The following is a 27,538-nucleotide window of genomic DNA, read 5'->3' on the forward strand; positions in this document are numbered from 1 at the left end:
GCAATGGAGATCTGCAGACCAATCAAATCAGTGCATTAATACGCTGGAGCATGGAAGAGTCGTCTACATTAAATTGAACATCACGATTATAATCTCCCACCAGTGGATGGTAGGGCATGAAATACCGCCTGTCGGCTAAAAAAACAAAAACAAATGGAAAATGTCATGTATTGAGCTAAATAGGGACCACTTGGGGTATTTGGCTCTAACCAAGCTGCCCACACAGCAAGCCAATGGTTGGTGCGGTGGTAAGCGTGGAGCTACATTTCCATGGCTGAACACCAGAGTCTGTGCCTAGCTGCACCAGGTCCTATAGCAGCAGGGTACAACTAGGTTCTGCCTAGGACTCAATGTCCCCAGTGTGGAAGTACAGTATAATCTCAGCATGAGAGGGGGGAAGGGAGACCTCACTGATCTCAGTATGACCGTACCAACCATTATTTTCCAAGTCAGTCTAAATAATATCATCTATGGGTGGTTATGCGAGGTGCAAGGGTTGCTGACCAGCAAATTATATTTTTCACAATGATGATGATGATGATTTAGTGACGACCACTGGTACCAAGGAGAAGCCGCTTCTCCTACACGGTAATCCCTGGATGGGTCAGACTGGGAGGGTGGAGCTTGCCCGTGATGTCACAGTCCCAGAATTCCACTTCCATAAAGTAAGAATGCAGCCAGAGAGGAACATTTACTAAGGTTTCTTAATAAAAAAATTAAGAGTAGACGTTGCCCATGGCAACCAATCAGATTGTGATGTCTATTATTTCTCTATGGCATACTAGACAGTGTCTGATTGGTTGCTGTGGGCAACATCACCTCTATTTTCAGCCACTCACCCCAAATACACACACACATAATGAATCTAACCCATAAAGAAGGAATATTGTGCCTGGGACTCCCACTATAAAGGCCAGCATATATGCAGCTGCTACCCCTGCACCGAATGGGACAGAAGCAGTGCTAGAGCCCCCCCTTCCCCTTTAAAGACCACCATGAAGCCCTGATAGGGCACCCCAGCCTCATACACAGGCTGGGCACAAAGGCACCCCAGGGGATAATGGAGATCTCCATACATAGAGATCTGCCCGGCGTGGGGACCATGCGGATCACTCACCTCCAGCCCGGCTCGCCAGTAACTCACACAGCAGCCAGCAGCAGCAGCAGCATACGGTAACGGTGGGGGCGGAGTTGGGGGTTGTTGGTACCACACAGCAGGACATCCAGGATACAATTACACTTCCGGGTGGGGCGGGTGGAACGCAGGTGGGACGCAAAACCCGGAAGTTCAGGAGGAAACTGCTGCGCATTGGAAGATACGGCGGGACCCGGAAGTCAGGTGGAACGCATGTTGCGCAACCAGGAAGGCTGGTGGACCGCACAACCCGGAAGTGTTAGTAAATTTATGTTCAGCCTGTTTTTAGGTGATGATCATCAGTTTGCGTTGTTTACCTCTACTGGAAGCAAAGTGTGAAGCATAGGTGAGTGTTTAGTTATGTACTGATTTTTTAATGTGGTAGTAATCAGCCATAGAACCTCATGTGGTGGTAATCAGTCATGGAACCTGTGTACTTGGTGAGTGTACCTGATTATATATATTATATTGCATTAACGCGGCAGCACTTTAACTGCAATTAAGATTTTTAACGCTGTTAACGTGGGAAGGCGCGCAGGGGGAGGTGTGTGACATCTCGGAGGTGTATAGTCTCTTACAGCATTACAGAGACCTTGCGCCCAGGGTAGCAGGGCGTCATGCCACACAATCGCTGCCCGCCTGCCACCTGTCCCCTCTCCTACCTCATACGCTGCACCAGGAAACGAGAAATGGGGCTAGCAAGGGAAAATGCACCACAGTGGTGCAGAGTCTCCCTTCACATGCAGACGGAGACCCTGCGTCCCTCCAAAAATGGCCGCCGTAAAGGTGTTACTTTACCTCTAACGTCTTTCATAGACAAAGCCACCATGGTTGGACAAAGAAGTAAGGTCAGCTATCAACAATAAAACAAGAGCATTTAAATTCTATAAAAATAAGTTAAATGAAGAGGCGTTCGTCAAATATAAAGAATCAAACAAAACTTGTAAAAGGGCAACCAAAGCAGCTAAAAGAATATATGAAGAGCGCATAGCCACGGAAAGCAAATCCAACCCCAAAAAGTTCTTTAAATATATAAATAGTAAGTGTATAATTAAGGAAAAACATAGGCCCATTAACTGACATCAGTGGAAAAAGTGTTACAGAGGACAAGGGAAAAGGAAAACTGTTAAACGAGTTCTTCTCATCAGTATTTACTAAGGGAGAGCAGACTGTGGAACGAACACCTTCCACAAATGGAACAATTAATGCAGATCTCATTGTTGATTTCACGCCCAATGAAATAATGCTGAGACTCAGCAAACTAAAAACAAATAAATCACCGGGGCCAGATGGAATTCATCCCAGGGTACTAATGGAATTAAGGGAGGAATTAGCTATCCCACTACACTACATCTTTAACAACTCATTAACGTCAGGCAAAGTACCAAAAGACTGGAGAATAGCAGAGGTAGTGCCAATATTCAAAAAAGGAAAAAAGGAGGATCCTGCTAATTACAGACCTGTAAGTTTAACATCAATAGTGGGTAAACTATTTGAAGGATTAAGGGACGGTATCCAGGAATATTTAGATCATCACCATTTACTCAGTATGAGCCAGCACGGGTTTGTGAAAAATTGTTTATGCCAAACTAATCTACTAGGGTTCTATGAAGAGGTTAGCAAAAATCTTGACAACGGAAACGCTGTAGATGTGATTTTCCTGGATTTCGCTAAAGCCTTTGATACGGTGCCACACAATAGGTTGATAAATAAAATGGAGAACCTAGGATTGGGTGAAAATATCTGCAGATGGGTAGGGAATTGGCTATGTAATAGAGAACAAAGAGTGGTTGTGAATGGTGCCGTATCAGATATGATACCGGTACTAAGTGGAGTGCCTCAGGGTTCGATTTTGGGACCAATTTTGTTTAATATTTTTATCAACGATATTGGGATAGGGTTACTCAGCAATGTATCCATCTTTGCTGACGACACAAAACTAAGCAAAGTTATTAAATCATCAGAAGATGTCACCATGCTTCAAAAGGATCTTGCAAATCTAGAGGAATGGGCTAAAAAGTGGAAAATGAGGTTCAATGTGGATAAATGTAAGGTTATGCACCTTGGGAGACACAACCAGTGTGCAAGCTACAATCTGAGCGGGGAGGAAATGGGTAAGTCAGTACTCGAAAAGGATCTAGGAGTCCTAATAGACAGCAAACTGGGATGTAGTGCCCAATGTAATGTAGCTACAAAAAAGGCCAACAAAATTCTAGCATGCATAAAAAGGGGCATGGAAACTAGGGACTCAAGGGTAATTCTGCCCCTCTATAAATCACTGGTAAGACCTCACCTCGAATATGGGGTACAATTCTGGGCCACACACTTTAACAAGGACATCAAAGAATTAGAAAAAATACAAAGAAGACCAACAAAACTTATAAGGGGAATGGAAAATTTAACCTATGAGGAGAGATTATCCAATTTGGGACTATTTACATTAGAAAAGAGACGTTTAAGGGGAGACATGCTCAACATGTACAAATATATCAGTGGCCAATATAAGGAACTGTCAAACACCCTATTTTCTACTAGAAAGGAGTCTAGGACGCGGGCGCTGAGTACAGATTAGAAGAAACAAGATTTCAAACAGTTAGAAGAAAAAATTTCTTTACAGTCAGAACAGTCAAACTCTGGAACTCTCTTCCTGGAGAAGTGGTGTCGGCTTACACAATAAATACGTTCAAAACAAGGTTGGACAAACACTTATTGGCTAAAAACATCCAGGGGTATAAATAAGAAACATAATATGTAATACAAAAACATAATATACGCAAAAATAGGTTGAACTCGATGGACGCAAGTCTTTATTCAGCCTCACCTACTATGTAACTATGTAATTCAACCTGGTAACGAGCATGGAACCTCGGCAACAAGATTTTAGATTTTATGCACTATCGGTTCAATTAATTGCATTTAATCCAGGGTTGCCGACTTTGTCTGTCTCCTCTCAGGGTGGCAGAGGTTTATATATTCTAAGAAAGGCACATGAGGAGAGAGGGCCCTGCTCGTGAGAGCTTACATTCTAAAGATATATATATATATTACACACATACGATATCGGTAACCCTGCCATGCCTGCAGCCTGTCTCTGATGTGGGGACAGGTATGGGGAGGTGTTATGATGTGGGACAGGTATGGGGAGGTGTAATGATGAGGGGACAGGTACGGGGAGGTGTAATGATGTGGGACAGGTATGGGGAGGTGTAATGATGTGGGACAGGTATGGGGAGGTGTAATGATGTGGGGACAGGTATGGGGAGGTGTAATGATGTGGGTACAGGTGTGGGGAGGTGTAATGATGTGGGGACAGGTATGGGGAGGTGTAATGATGCGGGACAGGTATGGGGAGGTGTAATGATGTGGGGACAGGTATGGGGAGGTGTAATGATGTGGGGACAGGTATGGGGAGGTGTTATGATGTGGGGACAGGTACGGGGAGGTGTAATGATGTGGGGACAGGTACGGGGAGGTGTTATGATGTGGGGACAGGTATGTGGAGGTGTAATGATGTGGGGACAGGTATGGGGAGGTGTAATGATGTGGGGACAGGTATGTGGAGGTGTAATGATGTGGGGACAGGTATGGGGAGGTGTAATGATGTGGGGACAGGTATGGGGAGGTGTAATGATGTGGGGACAGGTATGGGGAGGTGTAATGATGTGGGGACAGGTATGGGGAGGTGTAATGATGTGGGGACAGGTATGGGGAGGTGTAATGATGCGGGACAGGTATGGGGAGGTGTAATGATGCGGGACAGGTATGGGGAGGTGTAATGATGCGGGACAGGTATGGGGAGGTGTAATGATGCGGGACAGGTATGGGGAGGTGTAATGATGCGGGACAGGTATGGGGAGGTGTAATGATGTGGGACAGGTATGGGGAGGTGTAATGATGTGGGGACAGGTATGGGAAGGTGTAATGATGTGGGGACAGGTATGGGGAAGTGTAATGATGCGGGACAGGTATGGGGAGGTGTAATGATGTGGGGACAGGTATGGGGAGGTGTAATGATGTGGGGACAGGTATGGGGAGGTGTAATGATGTGGGGACAGGTATGGGGAGGTGTAATGATGTGGGGACAGGTAGGTGGAGGTGTAATGATGTGGGGACAGGTACGGGGATGTGTAATGATGTGGGGACAGGTATGGGGATGTGTAATGATGTGGGACAGGTACGGGGATGTGTAATGATGTGGGGACAGGTATGGGGAGGTGTAATGATGTGGGGACAGGTATGGGGAGGTGTAATGATGTGGGACAGGTATGGGGAGGTGTTATGATGTGGAGACAGGTATGGGAAGGTGTAATGATGTGGGGACAGGTATGGGGAGGTGTAATGATGTGGGGACAGGTATGGGGAGGTGTAAATGATGTGGGGACAGGTATGGGGAGGTGTAAATGATGTGGGGACAGGTATGGGGAGGTGTAATGATGCGGGACAGGTATGGGGAGGTGTAATGATGTGGGACAGGTATGGGGAGGTGTAATGATGTGGGGACAGGTATGGGAAGGTGTAATGATGTGGGGACAGGTATGGGGAAGTGTAATGATGCGGGACAGGTATGGGGAGGTGTAATGATGTGGGGACAGGTATGGGGAGGTGTAATGATGTGGGGACAGGTATGGGGAGGTGTAATGATGTGGGGACAGGTATGGGGAGGTGTAATGATGTGGGGACAGGTAGGTGGAGGTGTAATGATGTGGGGACAGGTACGGGGATGTGTAATGATGTGGGGACAGGTATGGGGATGTGTAATGATGTGGGACAGGTACGGGGATGTGTAATGATGTGGGGACAGGTATGGGGAGGTGTAATGATGTGGGGACAGGTATGGGGAGGTGTAATGATGTGGGACAGGTATGGGGAGGTGTTATGATGTGGAGACAGGTATGGGAAGGTGTAATGATGTGGGGACAGGTATGGGGAGGTGTAATGATGTGGGGACAGGTATGGGGAGGTGTAAATGATGTGGGGACAGGTATGGGGAGGTGTAAATGATGTGGGGACAGGTATGGGGAGGTGTAATGATGTGGGACAGGTATGGGGAGGTGTAATGATGTGGGACAGGTATGGGGAGGTGTTATGATGTGGGGACAGGTATGGGGAGGTGTAAATTATAGAAGGTAGGTGGAGACACTTATAGAGTGGGGGTCATTTTGGGGTGTGGTATATTTCACCGACAGTCAGGACTCCGGCAGTCATTTCTCAGATGTCAGAATCCCGACTGCACAGGGGGGGGGGGGGGGGGGGGAGCGCAATGAAGCCCCTTGCGGGCTCGCTGCGCTTGCCACGCTGTGGGCACGGTGACGAGCTGCGCTCGCCACCTATTTTATTCTCCCTCTATGGGGGTCGTGGACCTCCATGAGGGAGAAGTCGGAATCCCGACTGTCGGGCACCCGTCATTTTGGGGCTGTTTTATATGAAATGTAATTTGCTGCCCATCCTTGCATGCACTCGGGTGTTACGGATAACGCCTGGACCACCTAACAAAAATTGGGCCGCCCCAAGCCTGCTGACAGCGGTCATTGTGAGATATAACCTTATATTGGGACTCATAGGTGTGAGATATAACCTTATGCTGGGACTCATAGGTGTGAGATATAACCTTATGCTGGGACTATAGGTGTGAGATATAACCTTATGCTGGGACTATAGGTGTGAGATATAACCTTATGCTGGGACTCATAGGTTTGCGATATAACCTTTTGCTGGGACTCATAGGTGTGCGATATAACCCTATGCTGGGACTCATAGGTGTGAGACATAACCTTATGCTGGGACTATAGGTGTGAGATATAACCTTATGCTGGGACTCATAGGTATGAGATATAACCCTATGCTGGGACTATAGGTGTGCGATATAACCCTATGCTGGGACTCATAAGTGTGCGATATAACCTTATGCTGGGACTCATAGGTGTTGCGATATAACCCTATGCTGGGACTCATAGGTGTGACATATAACCCTATGCTGGGACTCATAGGTGTGAGATATAACCTTATGCTGGGACTCATAGGTGTGAGATATAACCTTATGCTGGGACTATAGGTATGAGATATAAACCTATGCTGGGGCTCATAGGTGTGAGATATAACCTTATACTGGGACTATAGGTGTGAGATATAACCCTATGCTGGGACTCATAGGTGTGAGATATAACCCTATGCTGGGACTCATAGGTGTGAGATGTAACCCTATGCTGGGAATCATAGGTGTGCGATATAACCTTATGCTGGGACTCATAGGTGTGCGATATAACCCTATACTGGGACTCATAGGTGTGAGATATAATCCTATGCTGGGACTCATAGGTGTGAGATATAACCTTATGCTGGGACTCATAGGTGTGAGATATAACCTTATGCTGGGACTCATAGGTGTGAGATATAACCTTATGCTGGGACTCATAGGTGTGAGATATTGTATAACCCTATGCTGGGACTCATATGTGTGAGATATAACTTTATTCTGGGACTCATAGGTGTGCGATATAACCTTATTCTGGGACTCATAGGTTTGAGATATAACCTTATTCTGGGACTCATAGGTGTGAGATATAACCCTATGCTGGGACTCATAGGTGTGCGATATAACCCTATGCTGGGACTCATAGGTGTGAGATATAACCTTATAGTGGGACTCATGGGTGTGACATATAACCTTATGCTGGGACTCATAGGTGTGAGATATAACCTTATGCCTGGACTCATGGGTGTGACATATAACCTTATATTGGGACTCATAGGTGTGAGATATAACCTTATGCTGGGACTCATAGGTGTGCGATATAACCTTATTCTGGGACTCATAGGTGTGAGATATAACCTTATGCTGGAACTCATAGGTGAGTATGGGTAAAGAATGTGTTTTATGTGTTAAAGGTGATGGGTTAGGGTGAGGGTGATGGGGATGAGTGATAGGTATGAATGATGGGAGAGTGAGTGATTGGGAAGAGTGTAAGGATAAGTGAGAATGATGGTTGGTATAGTGTGGTGTGGCAGGTGGAATGAATAGGGGAGTAAGGGTATGGATGGATTTGGATGGAGTAAGGATACAGTTCTCATTTCCCGGATCGGGAGGTAGTAGATATTAGGTGTAAACCATAGTTAAAGGAATGTTATTGAAGAGGGATGGTGAAGGTTGGTGGGGAGGGGGGTGGGGGTGGGTTTTCTGGTTTGATTCTATATATGTAAAAAGGATGTATATATGTATATATTTTTGTATAAAATTGATGCAATTTTCAATAAAATAAGCATTACCAGAGGAATAGAGGGGGATCTGGCGTTCTGCTGCTGCAGTGTAATGATCAGGCTGAGATCTGGGGGAAGCACCTGGGGGGTGATAGATGCCAGACGCCTGACAGGAGCTAATGTGATCCATATGTCCTAATTATATTCCACGCTGCTTGTCTCTCAGTCCTTTTGTCTGCCCCCCCCCCCCCCCCACACACACACACACACACTCCCCCTCTATTAACCCTTTCTTACCCTCAATTTACCCTCTCTCCCCCCCTCTATCTTACCTCCCCTCTCTCCCCCTCTCTTACCTCTCTCTCCCCCTCTCTTACCTCTCTCTCCCCCTCTCTTACCTCTCTCTCCCCCTCTCTTACCTCTCTCTCCCCCTCTCTTACCTCTCTCTCCCCTTCTCTTACCTCTCTCTCCCCCCTCTCTCTCCCTCTCTCTCCCCCTCTCTTACCTCTCTCTCCCCCCCTCTCTTACCTCTCTCCCCCCTCTCTTACCTCTCTCCCCCCTCTCTTACCTCTCTCTCCCCCCTCTCTCTCCCCCTCTATCTTACCTTTCCCCCTCTATCTTACTTCCCCCCTCTCTCCCCCCTATATCATACCTCCCCCATTCTCCCCCCTCTATCTTACCTCCCCCTCTCTACCCCCTCTATCTTACCTCTCTCTCCCCCATCTATCTTACCTCTCTCCCCCGCTCTATATTACCTCCCCCCTCTAACTTACCTCTCTCTCTCTCTATCTGTCTCCTCTCTCCCTTCTATCTAACCTCTCTCCCTCCTCTATCTTACTCTCTCCCCCTCTATCTTATCTCCCCCCCTCTATCTTACCTCTCCCCCTCTCTTACCTCTCTCCCTCCTCTATCTTACCTCTCTCCCTCCTCTTTCTTACCTCTCTCCCTCTCTCTTACCTCTCTCCCCCTCTTACCTCTCTCCCTCTCTATCTTACCTCCCTCCCCCTCTATCTTACCTCTCTCCCCCCTCTATCTTACATCTCTCCCCCACCTATCTTACCTCTCTCCCCCTCTATCTTACCTCTCTCCCCTTCTATCTTACCTCTCTCCCCCTCTATCTTACCTCTCCCCCCTCTCTTACCTCTCTCTTTCTCTCCCTCTATCTTACCTTTCTCTCCCTCTCTATCTTTCCCCTCTCTCCCTTCTATCTTACCTCTCTCTCCCTTTCTCCTCTCTCCCTTCTACCCCACCTCTATCTTATCTCTCTCCCCCTCTCCTCTGCTGAGATGCAATGTAATAAGCTGGCACACAGAAATACATGTTTTGAGCATTAACTAGTAGGTCCATATGTTGGTACGGTAAGAGGAGGTCGGTGAGTGGGAGGGCATCATGCCATGTACTGGTCTCTGTAAGTATCGGAGCTGTATGGCAGCCATTGTTAGGGAGTGCACGCTATATCCACTTGGACCCAACTCCTTCTGTGTGTCTCGACCCTCCAGGAAAAGCTTGAATAATTATTGCATACGCTTTAGTTTTCTCCTTTGGTACATTTCTTCTTACATTCTGTGGGCTTACTGCTAGTTATATCACTGCTCAGCAAACCCTTATGGTGGAAGTCCGCATTTCTAACGTTCCTGTTGTTGATTCTGTACCTGCACCCCAGCATAGACACTGCCTACAACTGCCTCTACAGTAGTGGAGAGGACAGTGGATGAAGCCAGTCCAGTCATCTGGATTCAGGGGGCAATGTACAAGGAGATGCTGACGGTGATTAGTTTTACTTACGGAACTGTAACACTGTCTATGCAGGTCACCTGAAGATGGACAAGAACAGGAATGAGATGTCTGAGAGGATATTAAATCTCACCCTGGAGATCATCTACCTGCTGACCGGGGAGGTGAGGTCACAGTGACATCACTCTTATCTTTATTACTGACACAGGGACCTGACCGGGGAGGTGAGGGGGTCTGGGAGCATCACAGTGACATCACTCTTATCTCTATTACTGACACAGGGACCTGACTGGGGAGGTGAGGGGGGGGGGGGGGTCTGGGAGCATCATAGTGACATCACTCTTATCTCTATTACTGACACAGGGACCTGACCGGGGAGGTGAGGGGGTCTGGGAGCGTCACAGTGACATCACTCTTATCGCTATTACTGACACAGGGACCTGACCGGGGAGGTGAGGGGGTCTGGGAGTGTCACAGTGACATCACTCTTATCTCTATTACTGACACAGGGAGCTGACTGGGGAGGTGTGGTCACAGTGACATCACTCTTATCTCTATTACTGACACATGGACCTGACCGGGGAGGTGAGGGGGTCTGGGAGCATCACAGTGACATCACTATTATCTCTATTACTGACACAGGGACCTGACTGGGGAGGTGAGGGGGTCTGGGAGCGTCACAGTGACATCACTCTTATCTCTATTAATAGCACAGGGACCTGACTGGGGAGGTGAAGGGGTCTGGGAGCGTCACAGTGACATCACTCTTATCTCTATTAATAGCACAGGGACCTGACTGGGGAGGTGAGGGGGTCTGGGAGCGTCACAGTGACATCACTCTTATCTCTATTACTGACACAGGGACCTGACTGGGGAGGTGAGGTCACAGTGACATCACTCTTTTCTCTATTACTGACACAGGGACCTGACCGGGGAGGTGATGGGTTCTGGGAGCGTCACAGTGACATCACTCTTGTCTCTATTACTGACACAGGGACCTGACTGGGGAGGTGAGGGGGTCTGGGAGCGTCACAGTGACATCACTCTTATCTCTATTACTGACACAGGGACCTGACTGGGGAAGTGAGGGGGTCTGGGAGTGTCACAGTGACATCACTCTTATCACTAACACAGGGACCTGACCGGGGAGGTGAGGGGGTCTGGGAGCGTCACAGTGACATCACTCTTATCTCTATTACTGACACAGGGACCTGACTGGGGAGGTGAGGGAGTCTGGGAGCGTCACAGTGACATCACTCTTATCTCTATTACTGACACAGGGACCTGACTGGGGAAGTGAGGGGGTCTGGGAGCGTCACAGTGACATCACTCTTATCTCTAATAATGACACAGGGACCTGACCGGGGAGGTGAGGGGGTCTGGGAGCGTCACAGTGACATCACTTATATCTATTACTGACACAGGGACCTGACCGGGGAAGTGAGGGGGTCTGGGAGCGTCACAGTGACATCACTCTTATCTCTATAACTGACACAGGGACCTGACTGGGGAGGTAAGGGGGTCTGGGAGCGTCACAGTGACATCACTCTTATCTCTATTACTGACACAGGGACCTGACCGGGGAGGTGAGGGGGTCTGGGAGCATCACAGTGACATCACTATTATCTCTATTACTGACACAGGGACCTGACCGGGGAGGTGAGGGGGTCTGGGAGCGTCACAGTGACATCACTCTTATCTCTATTACTGACACAGGGACCTGACTGGGGAAGTGAGGGGGTCTGGGAGTGTCACAGTGACATCACTCTTATCTCTATTACTGACACAGGGACCTGACTGGGGAGGTGAGGGGGTCTGAAAGTGTCACAGTGACATCACTCTTATCTCTATTACTGACACAGGGACCTGACTGGGGAAGTGAGGGGGTCTGGGAGCGTCACAGTGACGTCACTCTTATCTCTATTACTGACACAGGGACCTGACCGGGGAGGTGAGGGGGTCTGGGAGCGTCACAGTGACATCACTCTTATCTCTATCACTGACACAGGGACCTGACCGGGGAGGTGAGGGGGTCTGGGAGCGTCACAGTGACATCACTCTTATCTCTATTACTGACACAGGGACCTGACTGGGGAGGTGAGGGGGTCTGGGAGCGTCACATTTTAACACATTTCTCACATTAATAGTTTATTAGTCTGACTCAGACATCATTGTCCATTAGAAAATAAGGTCAGTGTAGCCTCTACCACTTTGTATTTTCTGTAAGCAGTTTTTGATCAATAATAAGCGGAAAGAGTGCTCACAATAAATAAGAATCTATCACCAGTATATATTTTATTAAACTAAGACAATATAAAGAACAATGTTTGAGCTCATTTTGGAGTAGATTGTCTGGGTCGTTCCACTTGAGAGAGGACAGAGAACTTCCTTACAAATGCGGCAGTCGTGCTGCGGGCTGATCTGATGCGGTGTGAAAGGTGAAGCACTTCTGTCCACCGGATTGTGATGTAGAGATCCTGTATCGGCTGTTTGTCTGCCACCGGTTGTGAGCGCCCGGTCTGCGGCTGTGGATGGAGGTGGTATCCGGCACGCAGCAGGCAGGAATGGAAGTCTTCTAATTGGCTGTTGCAATAAGCACCCTGAGGTGACCGGTGAGCGCGGACCCCGGCCTAATACAACCGGTGACAGGAGAATAGCTGGGCCGGGATCTCTACCCTACACTCCCGCTGAGAACACGGCTCCAACTTACAAGACGGGGGAGTTTGGACCTGACCACAGTGTTTCAGTGCACTCAGCAGGTAGTGTAGTCAGCAGGATGGAGTAAGCTGGGTGCATTAGGATGTGGACAAGTGTATCTGTCCATGCTCACCAGCAGGGAGCGCTCTTGTACTAGGAGGAAGCTGCAGACTGAAGCTTGCTGAGGTGGCCGGTGAAGATCCCACAAGTACACACTGGAGAACAGCAGAAGTGCTGTCTCTGGTATAATTAAAGTCTATGCTGAGACCAGCATAACAGGCTGGCTGTAGTTTTGGTACTTGTGTATTATTAACGTGTATTCCGCGTCCCCTCGCCACGCTTCGGGGTGACGTGGATAGTGGGGGGGGTTGCTAAATTGCATGCGATTTGCGTGCGATGCGATCCGCGGGAAGGAGTTCCGTGAAACTGCACCAGCACATTGCACAATCGCATGCAATGCGATCCCAGCGCCATCGTACGTCAACTATATGGGCGCCGTGATAATACACAAGTACCGTAGTTTTCATCAGGATCCCACAGAGGACTGTGGGTAGTGCACAGCAGTACTGGCTAGCACTGGAGAAGTGCACAGAAGTCCTGAATGTAGTACAGCAGGAGTGTTTGGAGCATGAAGCATATAGTAATGCACGGGAATGTCAGGATAGGTGAGCTCCGTCAACGTGGGGTAAAAATCCTCCTTGCTGGTGTAATTCTCAGCATTCACAGAAATTCTTGTCTTCCACTATTTAGTGCAATAAAAATCTTCAACAATTCCGATTTTTAGGTTAGTAAGCCACCATTGCATATGGGAAGTATCTTTATTAGCATCATGGTAGCCATCAGTTGTTGTCTCAATCCTTAGGATTGTAAAGTTCTGAAGAAGTCAGGTGAGGTAATCACACACACCGGCAATGCGCCCATGTCCGGAAGTCCTACACAAGGCCAGAACCACATCACGGGGAGACTCAGTGACCAGGCTGCTGGAGAACTGGCCAAGACTGTCCACCCGCTGTACCCGGTAAGCACTGCCGGTAATGGGACATTACATTAGTGAATGTATAGGGCTGAGCTTGGTTTTTGGACAATAATTGTGTTGTTTGTCAGGTTCCTACAGCACATGACGATATTGTTGTCTCATTATCTGTGGAAAAACCGAACTGTGAGAAGCCATCTACGGAACCACAAAATAACCGGATGGTGGAGAATCACCAGCCTCGCAGATTGCTGGGTAAGATGGCGAATAAAGTGTTAAGTAGATCTGTAGGGTGAGATTTAATAGGATGAGAGATTCAGGAAGTGAGAGATTTGGTGAGAAATCTGCAGGTTTTTTTAAAGCGGCAATCTACACTGCAAAACAAAACTGGTTTTGCAGTGTAAATGATTGCTGCTTTAAAAAACTAGAGATTTCTCACCAAATCCCTCACTTTCTAGATCTCTCATCCTATTACATTTCACCTTATAATGTCTATTATAATATTGTTAATTAAAAATGGGAGTTTAACAAATTATTTGCTGACTAGTGTCGACAAGTACAGGCTGAGCTCACAATACAATGTGTTAAGGAAAGGATGGACATAGAACATACAAATAAACATACATACAATGTAAATGGTTCTTTTGTTGTACCTCAGCTGTTGTACCGGGGTACTGCCGGAATTTAAGATCCTCGGCTGTCCTCAACCTTTCTGTGAGGATGTGCTTGCCACAACGCTAGAGGAGGCATCTCATGTTACTTCCAGATACGGACATCATGTGACTTAAGTGAGGACGGGGGCTGTGTGGTGTCATAATATCTCCATTGCGTTTCATCCCATGATGCCAAGGAATAGGTCCAATGGGGTGAATCGCATTGGTGAAACATTCTGAGACCACCCAATCCACAGTCTCTTATGAAGGCTTGTGATTCCCATTTCCTACTTATTGTCGATAAAGTTAAGTGAAGCTACTTTATAAGGTCATTGACTAAACAACCTCGGTCAGTTGCAATAATGGTGACTGAAATGTAATCCTACCGTTCTGTTCAACAGATATATCCGAGTCTAGACGAACAGATGGAGGGTTTCAAACCCCGATGTTGTCCTCACAAGATTGTGTCACTAAAGATGAAACTATTAAAGAAGAGTCCGTCTGTTGTACTGGAAGAACTACCGTGAGCGCTGATTTTTATACAACCGGCGACCACACGCAATATCCGCCTGTTAAGGAGGAACCGCTCTCATGTGAAGGAGGAGACCTCGCAGACACTGTCCTGTATACTCCCACTTATCATACACAGTATACATCTCTTGTTAAGGCGGAACCGGTTTCCTGTGACACCGTCCATTACACTCCTAGAGGTCATACACAGAACAATACGTCTGCTTACAGCGAAGATGAATCCGTATCGGAAAATGTAATTGATAGATCACTTTATACATCCACAAGTCATGTAGAGGCAGAGTATACATCTTCTCACATTATGGAGAAAGTTGGTTTGGGCAAAGAAGGAATCCTCACGGACTTTTATACCCCGACGGATCATACACAACATCCCTCTAGTCACGTTGAAAATCCGTCCGTCTTATGTGAAGAGGGAACCCTGTTTTCATACACAGAACAAGCCCAGCCCCCTTACACGCCACCTATCCTTGACATAAGTCCCGCTAATACGCCGGAGACAAACCCACACTCGTTTTTACCATCCACCGACTACGCAAATCGCCTGAATAACCACTCAGACACAACCGATCGCCCGCCGCACCTCGTGCATCTTAACATGCCCCGTAAAATTCACGAAGGAAACAAGTCCACCTGTTCGGAATGCGGGAAATGTTTTAAACGGAAAGCGCAGCTGAAAGTTCACCAGGTCATCCACACGGGCGAGAAGCCGTTTTCCTGCGCCGAGTGCGGGAAATGTTTTACCCGGAGGACGCAGCTGGCCGTGCACCAGAGAATTCACAGAGGAGAGAAGCCGTTCGCGTGTTCCCACTGCGACAAATTCTTCACCAGCAACTCCAATCTGGTCATACACCTGAGGACGCACACGGGGGAGAAACCGTATTCCTGCTCGTATTGCGGGAAAGGTTTTACCCGGAAGACGCAGCTCAATATTCATCAGCGCATTCACACGGGGGAGAAGCCGTACACCTGCCAGGTGTGCGGAAAATGCTTTACCCAGTACGCCCAGCTGGCCACCCACCAAATAATCCACACCGGAGAAAAATCATTCGCTTGTTCCCAGTGCGGAAAACGGTTCACCACCAACTCCAACCGCCTTCGGCATCAGCTGACCCACGCGCGGGGAAAGTAGTTTTCTTGTTCAGACTGCGGGAAGTGCTTCGCTGATAAAGACAGTCTGGATGTCCATTCGAAACTTCACATGATGGGAAAACCAGACAGTGTTTTTTTAGTTTAGCAGGAAAAACAAAAAGTTTTTGCCGGAGCTGTGCAGAAGATGTGGTCCATGGAAAGTGACCTCGTCAGGAGATGTTAATATGATTTCAATGTTCTACAAGATCCCGGTGGTAGGAGTGGGTTGGCATCCTGGATAGAGCGCACGCAAACTACATTCTGTGCCGCCGACTTGACCCAACCCCAAGAGGAACGTTTAAGTTGTCATTTGAGCATTCAAAAAGTAGGAGGAGCTGTTGGTGGCCGGTGTTACCCACTGAGATGATGTGTACCGGGGTGATATGGTGGCCAACCATGGTTATGAAGGACTGTTCGACCACGGTTTTGTCCGTCATTAGCATACAATATGTAACTAGCGTTATCGTCCGGTTGCCCTTGTAGATATTAACAGACATTTCCGCCATACACACACTGTACGATACCCCAATATGTTGCCCCAATTCTGGCCAAATTGTCATACAGGCCCGAAATCATCTCAGCGTGTACCTAGCTTCACTGATAAAGGGCGAGATGTACTAAGCCTTGAAAAGTGAAAAAATGGAGAGTGATAAACCCCCCAACCAATCATCTCCTTCCTGTCATTTTTCAAACCCAGCCTGTAACCTGGCAGTTAGGAGCTGATTGGTTGGTTGTTTAACGCTCTCCATTTTATCACTTTTCAAGCTCAGTGCATCTGGCCCATAGGGAGAAAATGTTAACGTAGACAGAAAGGCAGGGAGGTGGATCACAATGTATAAGCAAAGTATCTACTGTATTATATATTAAACATGGGCCACAATACCATAGAGAGGGGCAAATTTCCAGACCGTACCATACAGTACACAAGTAACACAGAACACTACAGCTCTGGGCGGGAAGCGGTCATCTATTAGAATGAACTTAGGTCTACAGTCATTAGGTCGACCCCACTAGGTCGACTGGCAGGAAGGTCGACCTGACTTAAGGTCGACATGGGCCAAGGTCGACATGACTTAAGGTCGAATTTGCATAAAGGTCGACATGAGGAAGGTCGACTGGTCATAAGGTCGACATGGGGTTTTTCACTGTTTTTTGAGCCGACATGTGCCGACAGGCGGTATTTCATGCCCTACCATCCACTAGGGCGTGGAGGAGGTTATTAAAGCTGTGGCGAGCGAAGTGAGCCACCGTGCCCGAAGCATTCCGAGCGAAGCGAGCGATGCGAGGGTCCGATTCTCATTGCCAACTGTGTCCATGTCGACTGTGTCGACATTCGGATAAAAAAAACCAGTGAAAAACCCATGTCGACCTTATGACCAGTCGACCTTCCTCATGTGGCCTTTATGCAAATTCGACCTTAAGTCATGTCGACATTGGTCCATGTCAACCTTAAATCAGGTCGACCTTCCTGCCAGCCGACCTAATGGGGTCAACCTAATGACTGTAGACCTAAGTTCATTCTGACAGATGTACCGATTCCCTCTGGGCACAGCTAATGATGCGGGGGGGGGGGGCAGAATGGGCATTGTTGGGGTAAGCTGAAGCATAGGCTTGGGTACAACTACAAGGTGTAGAATCAAAAGGATACGGTCATTTGGTCTACAACAAGATGGTCGACATGGGTCTAGGTCGACATGGGCAAGGTGGACAGTCAAAAGGTCGACATGGGGTTTTTCACTGTTTTTTGAGCCGACATGTGCTGACAGGCGGTATTTCATGCCCTACCATCCACTGGGGCGTGGAGGGAGAATATAATAGTGCCCTACTATGTCCATGTCGACTATGTAGACATCTGGGACAAAAAATGTTGTCCTTTTGGCTGTCAACGTTCCCATTGTCGACCTTTTTGCTTGCGTCAACCTTCCAACCATGTCAATCTTAGCCATGTCGACATATTTCAGGTGTCCACTTTCTGTGTCGACCTTCATCGAGTCAACGCTCTATGACCCATACCCGATTTCAGCACCCGTTGGAAGCTATGCACTATATATATATATATATATATATATATATATATATATATAATGTTGGCCTTTGTTTCCACCGATTTAACACTTAAAAAAATAAATTAAAAAAAGGTTTGGTACTTGTTTCCTAGAACGGCCACAACGATTTAGATCGTTGTGGTCGTAAGATAAAAAATCGGATCGATCGCATCGCATGCGATTTGGTCGCATACGATGCGAACGATCCGATCGACCGATTTTTCACCCGATTTTTTTTTTTTTTCACCAGATTTGTTTCAATTGCCCCCCCAAATGTTAATAAGTGTGCTAGACCCCACGATAGACGTGAACCCGAAGCGTGGCGAGCGCAGCGAGCCCGCGAGGGGCGGCGGTGCGCGTCCTCCGACCTTTTCATTCCCCTACTATCCACTAGGGCGTGGAGTGAGAATATAATAGTGTGGCGAGCGCAGCGAGCCACCGAGCCCGAAGCGTGGCGAGCGCATCGAGCCCCGCGAGGGGACGCGTCTAACTTCACAGGTATACGCGTCCCCTCGCGGGGCTCGCTGCGCTCGCCACGCTTCGGGCTCGGTGGCTCGCTGCGCTCGCCACACTATTATATTCTCACTCCACGCCCTAGTGGATAGTAGGGGAATGAAAAGGTCGGAGGACGCGCACCGCCGCCCCTCGCGGGCTCGCTGCGCTCGCCACGCTTCGGGTTCACGTCTATCGTGGGGTCATGGCGGGCACATAAAAAATGTGAAATGGGTCATATTGGCCCATTTCACCTTTTTTATCATTTTTCCCTATGTGAGATGGACTTAATCAAGTCCATCTCATCTTGTGCCATTATAATGGCACAAGACCGACCGATTTCAATGTTAAAAGATTTTTTAACATTGAAGTCTATGGAAAAATCGGGTCAATCGGTCGGTCGCATCGCGGCCGATTTTAATTGGTCGCGACCGACCGATTGACCCGATTTCTGTCAATCAAAGTGAAAAAATTGTAAAAAATCGGCCACATCGTGAGGATCGTGTCCCTTAATTAAGACCCACGATCACTCACGATTGTGGCCGTTCTAGGAAACAAGTACCAAAGGTTTTGACTTTTTATATTTGTTTTTATCGTGGTGTAATTGCAGTCCTTCATACTGAGAGTCCAGGGTGGCCATACATCAGAAAGACATTGCACACAATCATACAATGCCGGCTCAGGGAGATTGGTGGATTGGTCCTCTGATCTGACGTCCTGCCCGTCAGATCAGTTGGGATTGGGAGCAGATTGCTATTAACACATGCAATCTGTCATTAGATGTCTCATACAACCAGAGTCATGTGACCCACCCTCCCTGACTAGCAGAGAAGAGAGGTGCAGCTTCCGGGCGGCCGGTGGCAGTGAAGATGCCGGGAGCCGCAGAAGTATCCAATCGGCAGCGGGCGGCTGAAGAGAGCGGTGGTCGTCCTTTTGCACAATTCTGTCACTTCTCTGAAAACAGTTGTCAGAGGATTGCTGCATTAGGGCTGTGCAATAATGGCATAACACAGCAGTTGTGAACAGATACAGTAGGTAGTTGCTGGCAGCAACCTGTAAATTAAAAAAAATATTTTTAAAAAGGATTTTTGGTACTCGTATCCTTTTGATCCTAGTAGGCCAGCCCCCTATTTAAATGAAGCTTCAATCATACAATCATGCAGCAGATGTATTGTATGACAGATTGTGAGTACATCGGGGATTTATTCTAGTTCACTCTTTCTGACAAAATCCTTCTTAGATGGACAAAACCATGTGCACTGCAGGTGGGGCAGATGTAACATGTGCAGAGAGAATTAGATTTGGGTGGGGTTTTACTTCAAAGTGGGATCTATATTGCAGTGTAAAATCATGCAGTCAGTATTTACCCTGCACAGAAACAAAATAACTCACCCGAATCTAATTCTCTCTGCACATTTTACATCTACCCCACCTGCAGTGCACATGGGTTTTGTCCATCTAAGAAGGAATTTGTCAGAAAGAGTGAACCAAAATGTACGGCCAGCTGATCCCTCTTCAAAAAGGCCTGGACCTTCCCGGGTGGCAGGATCACATGCGGTCCTTTTGACATGTGATTATCATATGTGACCCTGGGAAATCGGATGACATTTGACAAATCACATGTTTTTCAGCTCCAATTCCGATCCGATGCACAGTCCCGTGCGCATCGCATTGGAGCAAGAGATTGCAAGACCTGCATTATAGGGGGCATAAAGTCAGGGGAGTTACAGGAAGCCATATAAAGGGAGGGACCTGGGAAGACCTTCTTGCACTGTTATATGGCCACCCTAATTCCTGCCCCCCAACATTTGTCTGCACCTCAGTGGTTCGCACTCATGTGCCAAAGTTAGGGGTCAATAAAATGTTGAGGGGAGATTAAGAGAGAGCGCACAAATGACCTAATTGAAAACTGTGGGACCCTGTCTGTCTATCAAGGAGTCTTGGGACCAGATGTATCAAGCTTTTAAAAGTGATAAAATGGAGAGTGATAAACAGCCAATCAGCTCCTGCCTGCCATGTCACAGACTGGGTTTGAAAAAGGACAGGTAGGAGCTGATTGTTTATTACTCTCCACTTTATCACTTTATGAAGCTTGGCCCTAACAGTGAAAAGTGAATAATACCCCTTTTACACCGCCGCAAAAACCTGGGTCAGCAGCGATGTAAATGGGTCACCCCATGTTCCTTTACACAGGACTTCTACCCAGGTCCTGACCTGGGTTGAACTCGGCTAGGACGTGGTTAGTGGGCGGTGTAAATAGGTACGCGGATCATCAATGGGGGGAGCCCAACCTGCGGACTGCAGCGTCATCAATGGGGGAAGCCCAACCTGCGGACAACCAGCGTCATCAATGGGGGAAGCCCAACCTGCGGACAACCAGCGTCCGCAGGTTGGACACTGCTGCGGGACGCACACACAGCCTCCACACTGCTGCGGGACGCGTGCACAGCCTCCACACTGCTGCGGGACGCGCGCACAGCCTCCACACTGCTGCGGGACGCGCGCACAGCCTCCACACCGCTGCGGGATGCGCGCACAGCCTCCACACCGCTGCGGGACGCGCGCACAGCCTCCACACCGCTGCGGGACGCGCGCACAGCCTCCACACCGCTGCGGGACGCGCGCACAGCCTCCACACCGCTGCCGGACGCGCGCACAGCCTCCACACCGCTGCGGGACGCGCGCACAGCCTCCACACCGCTGCGGGACGCACGCACAGCCTCCACACCGCTGTGGGATGCACACACAGCCTCCACACTGCTGTCTGCTGTACTCTGCAGACAGCAGCGGAGGTAGGGAGGAGGTGAATGGATGCCTGTGTGCAGCATCCATTCACCTTGTGGACTGGGGGGGAAGGGTGTGCATGGGGACTGGGGGCAACCCAGCAGCTTACCTTTGTGCTGGGCTCACCCCCAGCACGATGATCGGCGTTCCCCGCGGGGGTGTTCGTGGTCCTGGCATTTCGAGATGATGTCATCTTCAAGCGCCGCCTCCATCTACACTGCGGGTAGGCACCGTAGTGTATACGGTGAGAATCCCAGATCCGACCTGGCTTGGATCCATGTTCCAAATGCCGGGTCGGATCCGGGATATTTGGTGTAAAAGGGGTGTGAGAGACAGCCATAAGAGAATGCCAGACAGTATCAGCAAAGCAACCAAAAGGCAACAGAGTATCAGTGCGATTTAGTAACAGACAAAAAAAAATATTTATCAAGCTGCAGTTGTGAAACTGGCCACCTGATGGAAGCAGAGGGCTGAAAGGACTACCAGGAAGTATAATGCTGCTTTCACACCACAAAACCTGCTTAGACCAGGTATTCATACCTCCCAGCATGCCCCTCTCCAGGAGGGACACTTTGCTCTGCTCCCGGACTTCCCTCTTAATGTGTGATTGCCATCACATGTAGTGAATCACCTTTCTTATTAGTAAACCTGTTCAACGCAGGTGATGGCAATCTCTTATATATTTGGCTACATCTGTCACTCAAAGTGTGTCTGGAGCTATAACCCTGGGTGGAGCCTCTGACTCACATGACAGAGAACCAGCCCAGTGAGCCCACAGACAGTGCCAGACACCCTCTGCCTCTCCATGTTACACAGCAAAGACACAGCTACTCACCAGACACACCAGGTGAGCGCCCCACACCTCCATACCTCTGTGGACTGGGAATCTTATATTATATTAATACCTGGGGTGCCAATTATTGAAAAGGGGACTCTTCAATAATAATAAATTATGTATACTCTATAATACACATTTATCCTATATATCTGCAAATATATTGCGTCAGACTTACAACCTAGGCTGCTGGTACATACATGCAATTCTCATATATAGGAATTATGAAATTATGATTCCAAAGTGAGTTCAAACTTGGTTTTGCCGCTCTGATTAAAGATATTTTATTTACAGGAAAAACACAAATCATACAGAATAAGTTGTGCACAGTAGTGATATATATGCTAATTTTAATTATATTTATACTTCCTTATAAAACATTGAACATAAAACAAATTAACAAACTTAGACAATTACTAACACTAATTGAATACTTGCAAGTTCATTGTTCCATTCCTTAGGTGTGAACATCTCCACCAAGCTTTATTCATCTTCCCCTTCTTACTCTCATCCTTCTCCTCTCCTCCTGATGTCTCACTTCCTGATGTCCCTCTGCTGACTGACTTCTACCCATAAGATCATTCCTTTTATCCCATATTTTGCCCATTCAAACTGGCCTATTCCCATTGTGCCCAGTGTGTGAGATAATTATAGGGTTTGCCAGATTCCACAGTGTCATAAAACATGCCCTGCTCATTCTGCCCCAAGGTAGTGAGCATGTAGGGTATTTATGATCCCAAGATCATAAAACATAGTATTTCTTTAATCTTCAGAGGCTTCCCCTTGGTTGTGTTGATGTGTCAATGATCTGTTTTGCCTAGGGTATTTACATGGACAATTATAACCTGTTGGGAGTAGTTTGGTTTTGTGTTGTCATTGCCTCTGGCCTGCACCATAACTGGACAGTACAGTAGGTCAGCTGGCTTCTACACTTCTTAAGGTATGCAGATCTTTGATTGTGATCTGTAACTTTGCATCTAAACATCCCCCTGCACATACCAGGATCTGTTTACATATTATGTGGCCTAACAACCAGATGACCTGTTGACTTTATTCTACCAGGTTCTAATTATTTATTTGCTGTGAATCAGGCATACAGTAGGCATATACCTACATAAAAATCCATAACCTTGCGGTAAGACACAATTGTAGATCTATATACAGACATATACAAACACTATCCTAAATCATATAAGCATTCACCTAATACATTTATATCTATTCCTCACTATACCCTATATCTATCTATCTAGACTATTCACTAAGGTTAAAATCACCTTTCATCAATAATATGTTTAATGAAAACAACACCTCTGATTCTAAGTTATAATTTATGCAAACAATTACCTATCTGGCAACAGTCCCCCGCTTGTGACCATGAGAAGTTATTTTGATTGGTCACACAGTACACTAACGTAATTGTTTGTAATACCTTTTAAAACATTTCATCAATTCATTAACTTCAACCACAATTTTAACCATAAGTATAACCATGATCACCAATGTAATTGTACATTTAAAAGAAAACCTCTAAAGTATCTTTAGCTAACCAAACCTTATTTTACTTTATTCTAGCTTAATGGGACCATCACTGAGGTGGTTATTCAGCATTACTGAGGAAAACTACAGTATTTCACTACAGACATTTAGATACCATGCCATAAAGTAACTCGGTTGTAGATCTGTTTGACTACTGTTGTCTTCAGCGATTTTGCTGTAAGAGGACTGTCATCTGCGTGGTTTGCTTGCCATTGGAGACGCCTTACTTTTGCAGTATGGAGGCAGTAGAAGTAGAATTCTTCATTGAAGCTGCCACTTTGCTTGTCATTTTGATGTTTGGTGCAGAGGGCTGTGTACTTTGAGTGCTGTGGTTTTGATTTGCTTCTTCACCACAGTTTGCGACACTCAGTTCCTGTGATGACCCTCAGTAATAGTCTTTATACAGTCTCATATTTGTGCATCTTTTACGTTTATCTAATGTCGCAGTCATAACAAGTGTCCATGTCTTTATGCCATCTTTGTTGCTTTGCCCAAACAGGCTATGATGTTGAATACAGCAGGTATATAAACCAAAGTCTTTTTTTTTTCTTTAATTCCTTCCTTGTTGATAATAGGTCTTAATTGTCTTCGGGCAGTGGTATACAAATGTCTGGGGTAGATAAGATCTACTCCTACATTATTTCCTCACTGAATAACTTACCATACAGGGTCAGGTCTCCGCCCTATCCTAACATGTTCCTATATGCTTTAATAATTATTTGATATAACTTAAAACTAAAATAACCTTGCACCATCTAAACCCATCTAAAGGCTTTCACTATTTAACCTTATATTGTAACAAACAATGCTATTAAAATTATTTGTTGTGTTTATGGCAACATCCTAACAATACAATGAATGAATATAATTTTGCTTCAAACTGATATTAAATATCATTTAGGAATGGCTTTGAACATATCTAATTCATCCAGTATCATGTAATATGCAGACATGTGCATATATTGCAAATGCAAATGATCCCTTTTCTTTTTTTTTTGCTATAAGTTTCTCTTAGACTTGATGTCTGTATTAAGAGAGTTAATTCATCCCAATTTATAATATTGGCCCAATTAGTTATAAGGGGTATACCATCCTTATTAGATATTTAATTTGTTTGAAGTTTCGAAGGAAGTATAAATATTAATTAAAACATTTAAAAAAATTAAAATATTTACAAGGTATATTGTGACATTATATTATATACACCAGATATGTGAACTGATCTTGTGATGAAAGGTAAATGTTGGAATAAAATAGTTCTGCATAATTGCAGCGATGAGATGCACACTGCAACAGGTGTGTACACTGATTATGAAAGACAAACAATAGTCGCTGTGGTGAATGGGTTAATGGAATTTTTCCTCCTGTACTGGTGAAACTGGAAAACATTTAGATCTGTCCTTTTGTCAGTCTTTAGGGTTTCTATAGACTCTGTTGGTTTGCGATTACTGGCACCATTGGCTGTGCAGGAAGGCTGAGCTTGTAGTGACATATATCTGCAGGATTGCAGCGATGGGAGGGTTAATGGAAAGTTTTCCTTTTCATGTGAATTGGAACCTTCTTTGGATTCTCACATCATTCAGGATTCAGACCGCCATTGTGAACTGAGATTCAAACAAAAGAGAAATACAATTAATATCATGACTATGTCTACTGGATTAGCATTGCTTGCTTTGCATCATATGCTTTCTCCTGCATGCTGTCAGATGCAGGCTTCCCATAACTATGGCTGTAAGGATTTAATAACTAGCAACGTCTTTACTTTCTGTAGTTTTGTGTGTCATTGACAGCACCAACTCTGCTGCATATATGATGCTGGGCAAATTTAACTTGGAAAACTGGGCTGGTTTACCATGTGAGATCCTCTGAAAGCAAACAATGGCTACATTGGGTTTTACAAGTAAAAAAAGTGATACCACCGTCTGACTTGTGTTTGCACTCCCTGAAGCGGACTGAATCCAGCCTTTCTCCATCTGCAGTGCTTGCTGTTCAGTGTGACTCTTCAACCTTGGAGAATTTTGCCAGCCCTGAAAAATATTCTTGTGGGGAGAGAAACTTGTTAATCCATGCCGGATACCTTTTGCGGGTTTCAGGAGGGTTTTCTGTTTGTCCGGGTCTATAACAAAATTGTTAGGTTTCCAGGGTACAAAAACATATTCATCCTGGTGACACTTTGTATCATTGCTGAACCTTGGTGTGGTGTTTTCAGATTGATCTGCATTTGGTCTCTCTGAGAGACTGCAAACATTTGCTCCACTACTAGTTGGTCTTAACTGCTGTGTGGAGGTTACAAAGGTGTGAGAGCTATGTATGTAAACATGCATGCTCAAATTCATTTCATAGATCTTCCCTTTAAACACATTTTTGGGTGGACACATGATTTTAGGGGTTGCATGTGTAACAACTTTGGTTACCATGGGAGTTTGCATCATGGAGAACTGCTCCGGCCCTGTGTGTACTTCTCTGCTGCTGTCTGGGCCTAAGGCTATTGACCGTTCTCCTTTAGTAACAAGTTCTTCCATCATAATGGGAACTCTGAGAGTGTGCTCAGTAGAAGAACTCTCCACATAAGTTACACTGACGTTACACTGATCTTCCCACTGGCTAAAATCATTATAGAGAACGTCTCCTTTTGCTATTCCCTTCTTTGTGTTAATGTGCCTTTTGAGGATGGATACATCCTGTGCAGTGTTGCCTCCTTCCTCTATCAGAGAGGCTTGTTTGTTTATGGTGTGTGTGACCATAACAGCCTCTGTAGGCTGCACATTGATGCAATCCTGCAGCATGTATTTTTCTGTAGACCCTGTGTACAGAGTCTCACATACAGCAACACTATTTATATGTGTAGTGTTGGGTGTTTCTATTATCTCCTCATGAGAGATCTTGCCAGTTTGATTACAAACTGCCAGGCTTTTTGCTTTTATTTCTACTTTTTCCTGTTTGGTTTTCTTCCCTTTAAGGGACTTTAACAATGATTGCATTTTTGCATTCATTTTCAGGCATGCGCTCTTGAGGCTTGATCCTGATTTCTCTTTACATTCCTGCTCAACTTCTAAAGTCGCTGCTCTGTGCATTTTCCTAAATACCACAGCAACTTTTTGCATTTTCAGCATTGCACTCATTTTAAAATGCTGTATTTATTAATATACCTGTACTTCTTATTTTAGTACCCGAGATATCCTCTCCCTAAGAGTGACCGGTTTCTTAAGGTTCCTCTAATATCTGGTACATACATTCATTTATTTGGAAATACTATTTCCACTGTGCACATTTTCTCTTTCCTAGGCCTTTAAATTCGTAACCTATTCCACTGTGATCTTGTAATTTGCCGGCAGGCTGATAGCCCTTGTGCCGCTACCAATAAATATTGTATTCAGTTGCAGTACATACTGAACAACTCCAGGTCACCATTATTGTGAAACATGGAATATCAGATCTAATCACTAATACTCTATTCTAGGTAACAAATTACAGGATACAAAAACACAATGATAATAAGTTTTCATAGATATATGATATATCCCCACTGTGATTCTGCAGATTTGGTAGCCAGCTTACAGCATCTGCTACTCCTTATAAATATTATAATCATAAAATCAGATACAGCAAAAACAAGTCCCATCTGGGGTGCCAAATGTGGACTGGGAATCTTATATTATATTAATACCTGGGGTGCCAATTATTGAAAAGGGGACTCTTCAATAATAATAAATTATGTATACTCTATAATACACATTTATCCTATATATCTGCAAATATATTGCGTCAGACTTACAACCTAGGCTGCTGGTACAT

At 46.1% G+C, this 27,538-nt stretch overlaps 2 protein-coding genes across 2 annotated transcripts in view; one reads left to right on the forward strand and one right to left on the reverse strand.

Annotated features, from left to right (window-relative positions):
• The window catches only part of LOC146009514 (uncharacterized), a 57,361-nt gene that overhangs the window by 7,203 nt on the left and 22,620 nt on the right, over positions 1 to 27,538 (reverse strand). The window contains exons 6-7 of the mRNA XM_083149957.1: positions 25,660 to 26,546; positions 15,501 to 15,770 (exon numbers count right to left, since the gene is read on the reverse strand). Of these exons, the coding sequence (XP_083006083.1) occupies positions 15,501 to 15,770; positions 25,660 to 26,546 (1,157 nt within the window). The remainder of the gene's footprint in view (positions 1 to 15,500; positions 15,771 to 25,659; positions 26,547 to 27,538) is intronic.
• Positions 1,349 to 17,031, forward strand: LOC146009952 (uncharacterized). Its single transcript, XM_083150628.1, has 5 exons — positions 1,349 to 1,481; positions 10,139 to 10,227; positions 13,623 to 13,778; positions 13,865 to 13,988; positions 14,788 to 17,031. Exons 2-5 carry the CDS (start codon positions 10,150 to 10,152, stop codon positions 16,047 to 16,049), a joined length of 1,620 nt encoding a protein of 539 aa, XP_083006754.1. The 5' UTR covers positions 1,349 to 1,481; positions 10,139 to 10,149; the 3' UTR covers positions 16,050 to 17,031.

Source organism: Crinia signifera, chromosome 6, assembly GCF_055691185.1.
Source record: "Crinia signifera chromosome 6, ASM5569118v1, whole genome shotgun sequence".
Lineage (NCBI taxonomy): Eukaryota > Metazoa > Chordata > Amphibia > Anura > Myobatrachidae > Crinia > Crinia signifera.

Excerpts from the sequence above, each read along its gene's own strand:
- LOC146009952 (XM_083150628.1), top strand. The coding sequence starts at position 10,150 with ATGGACAAGAACAGGAATGAGATGTCTGAGAGGATATTAAATCTCACC. Across the intron at positions 10,228-13,622 it reads TCTACCTGCTGACCGGGGAG|GATTGTAAAGTTCTGAAGAA; the intron begins GTGAGGTCACAG and ends CTCAATCCTTAG. Across the intron at positions 13,989-14,787 it reads CCAGCCTCGCAGATTGCTGG|ATATATCCGAGTCTAGACGA; the intron begins GTAAGATGGCGA and ends TCTGTTCAACAG.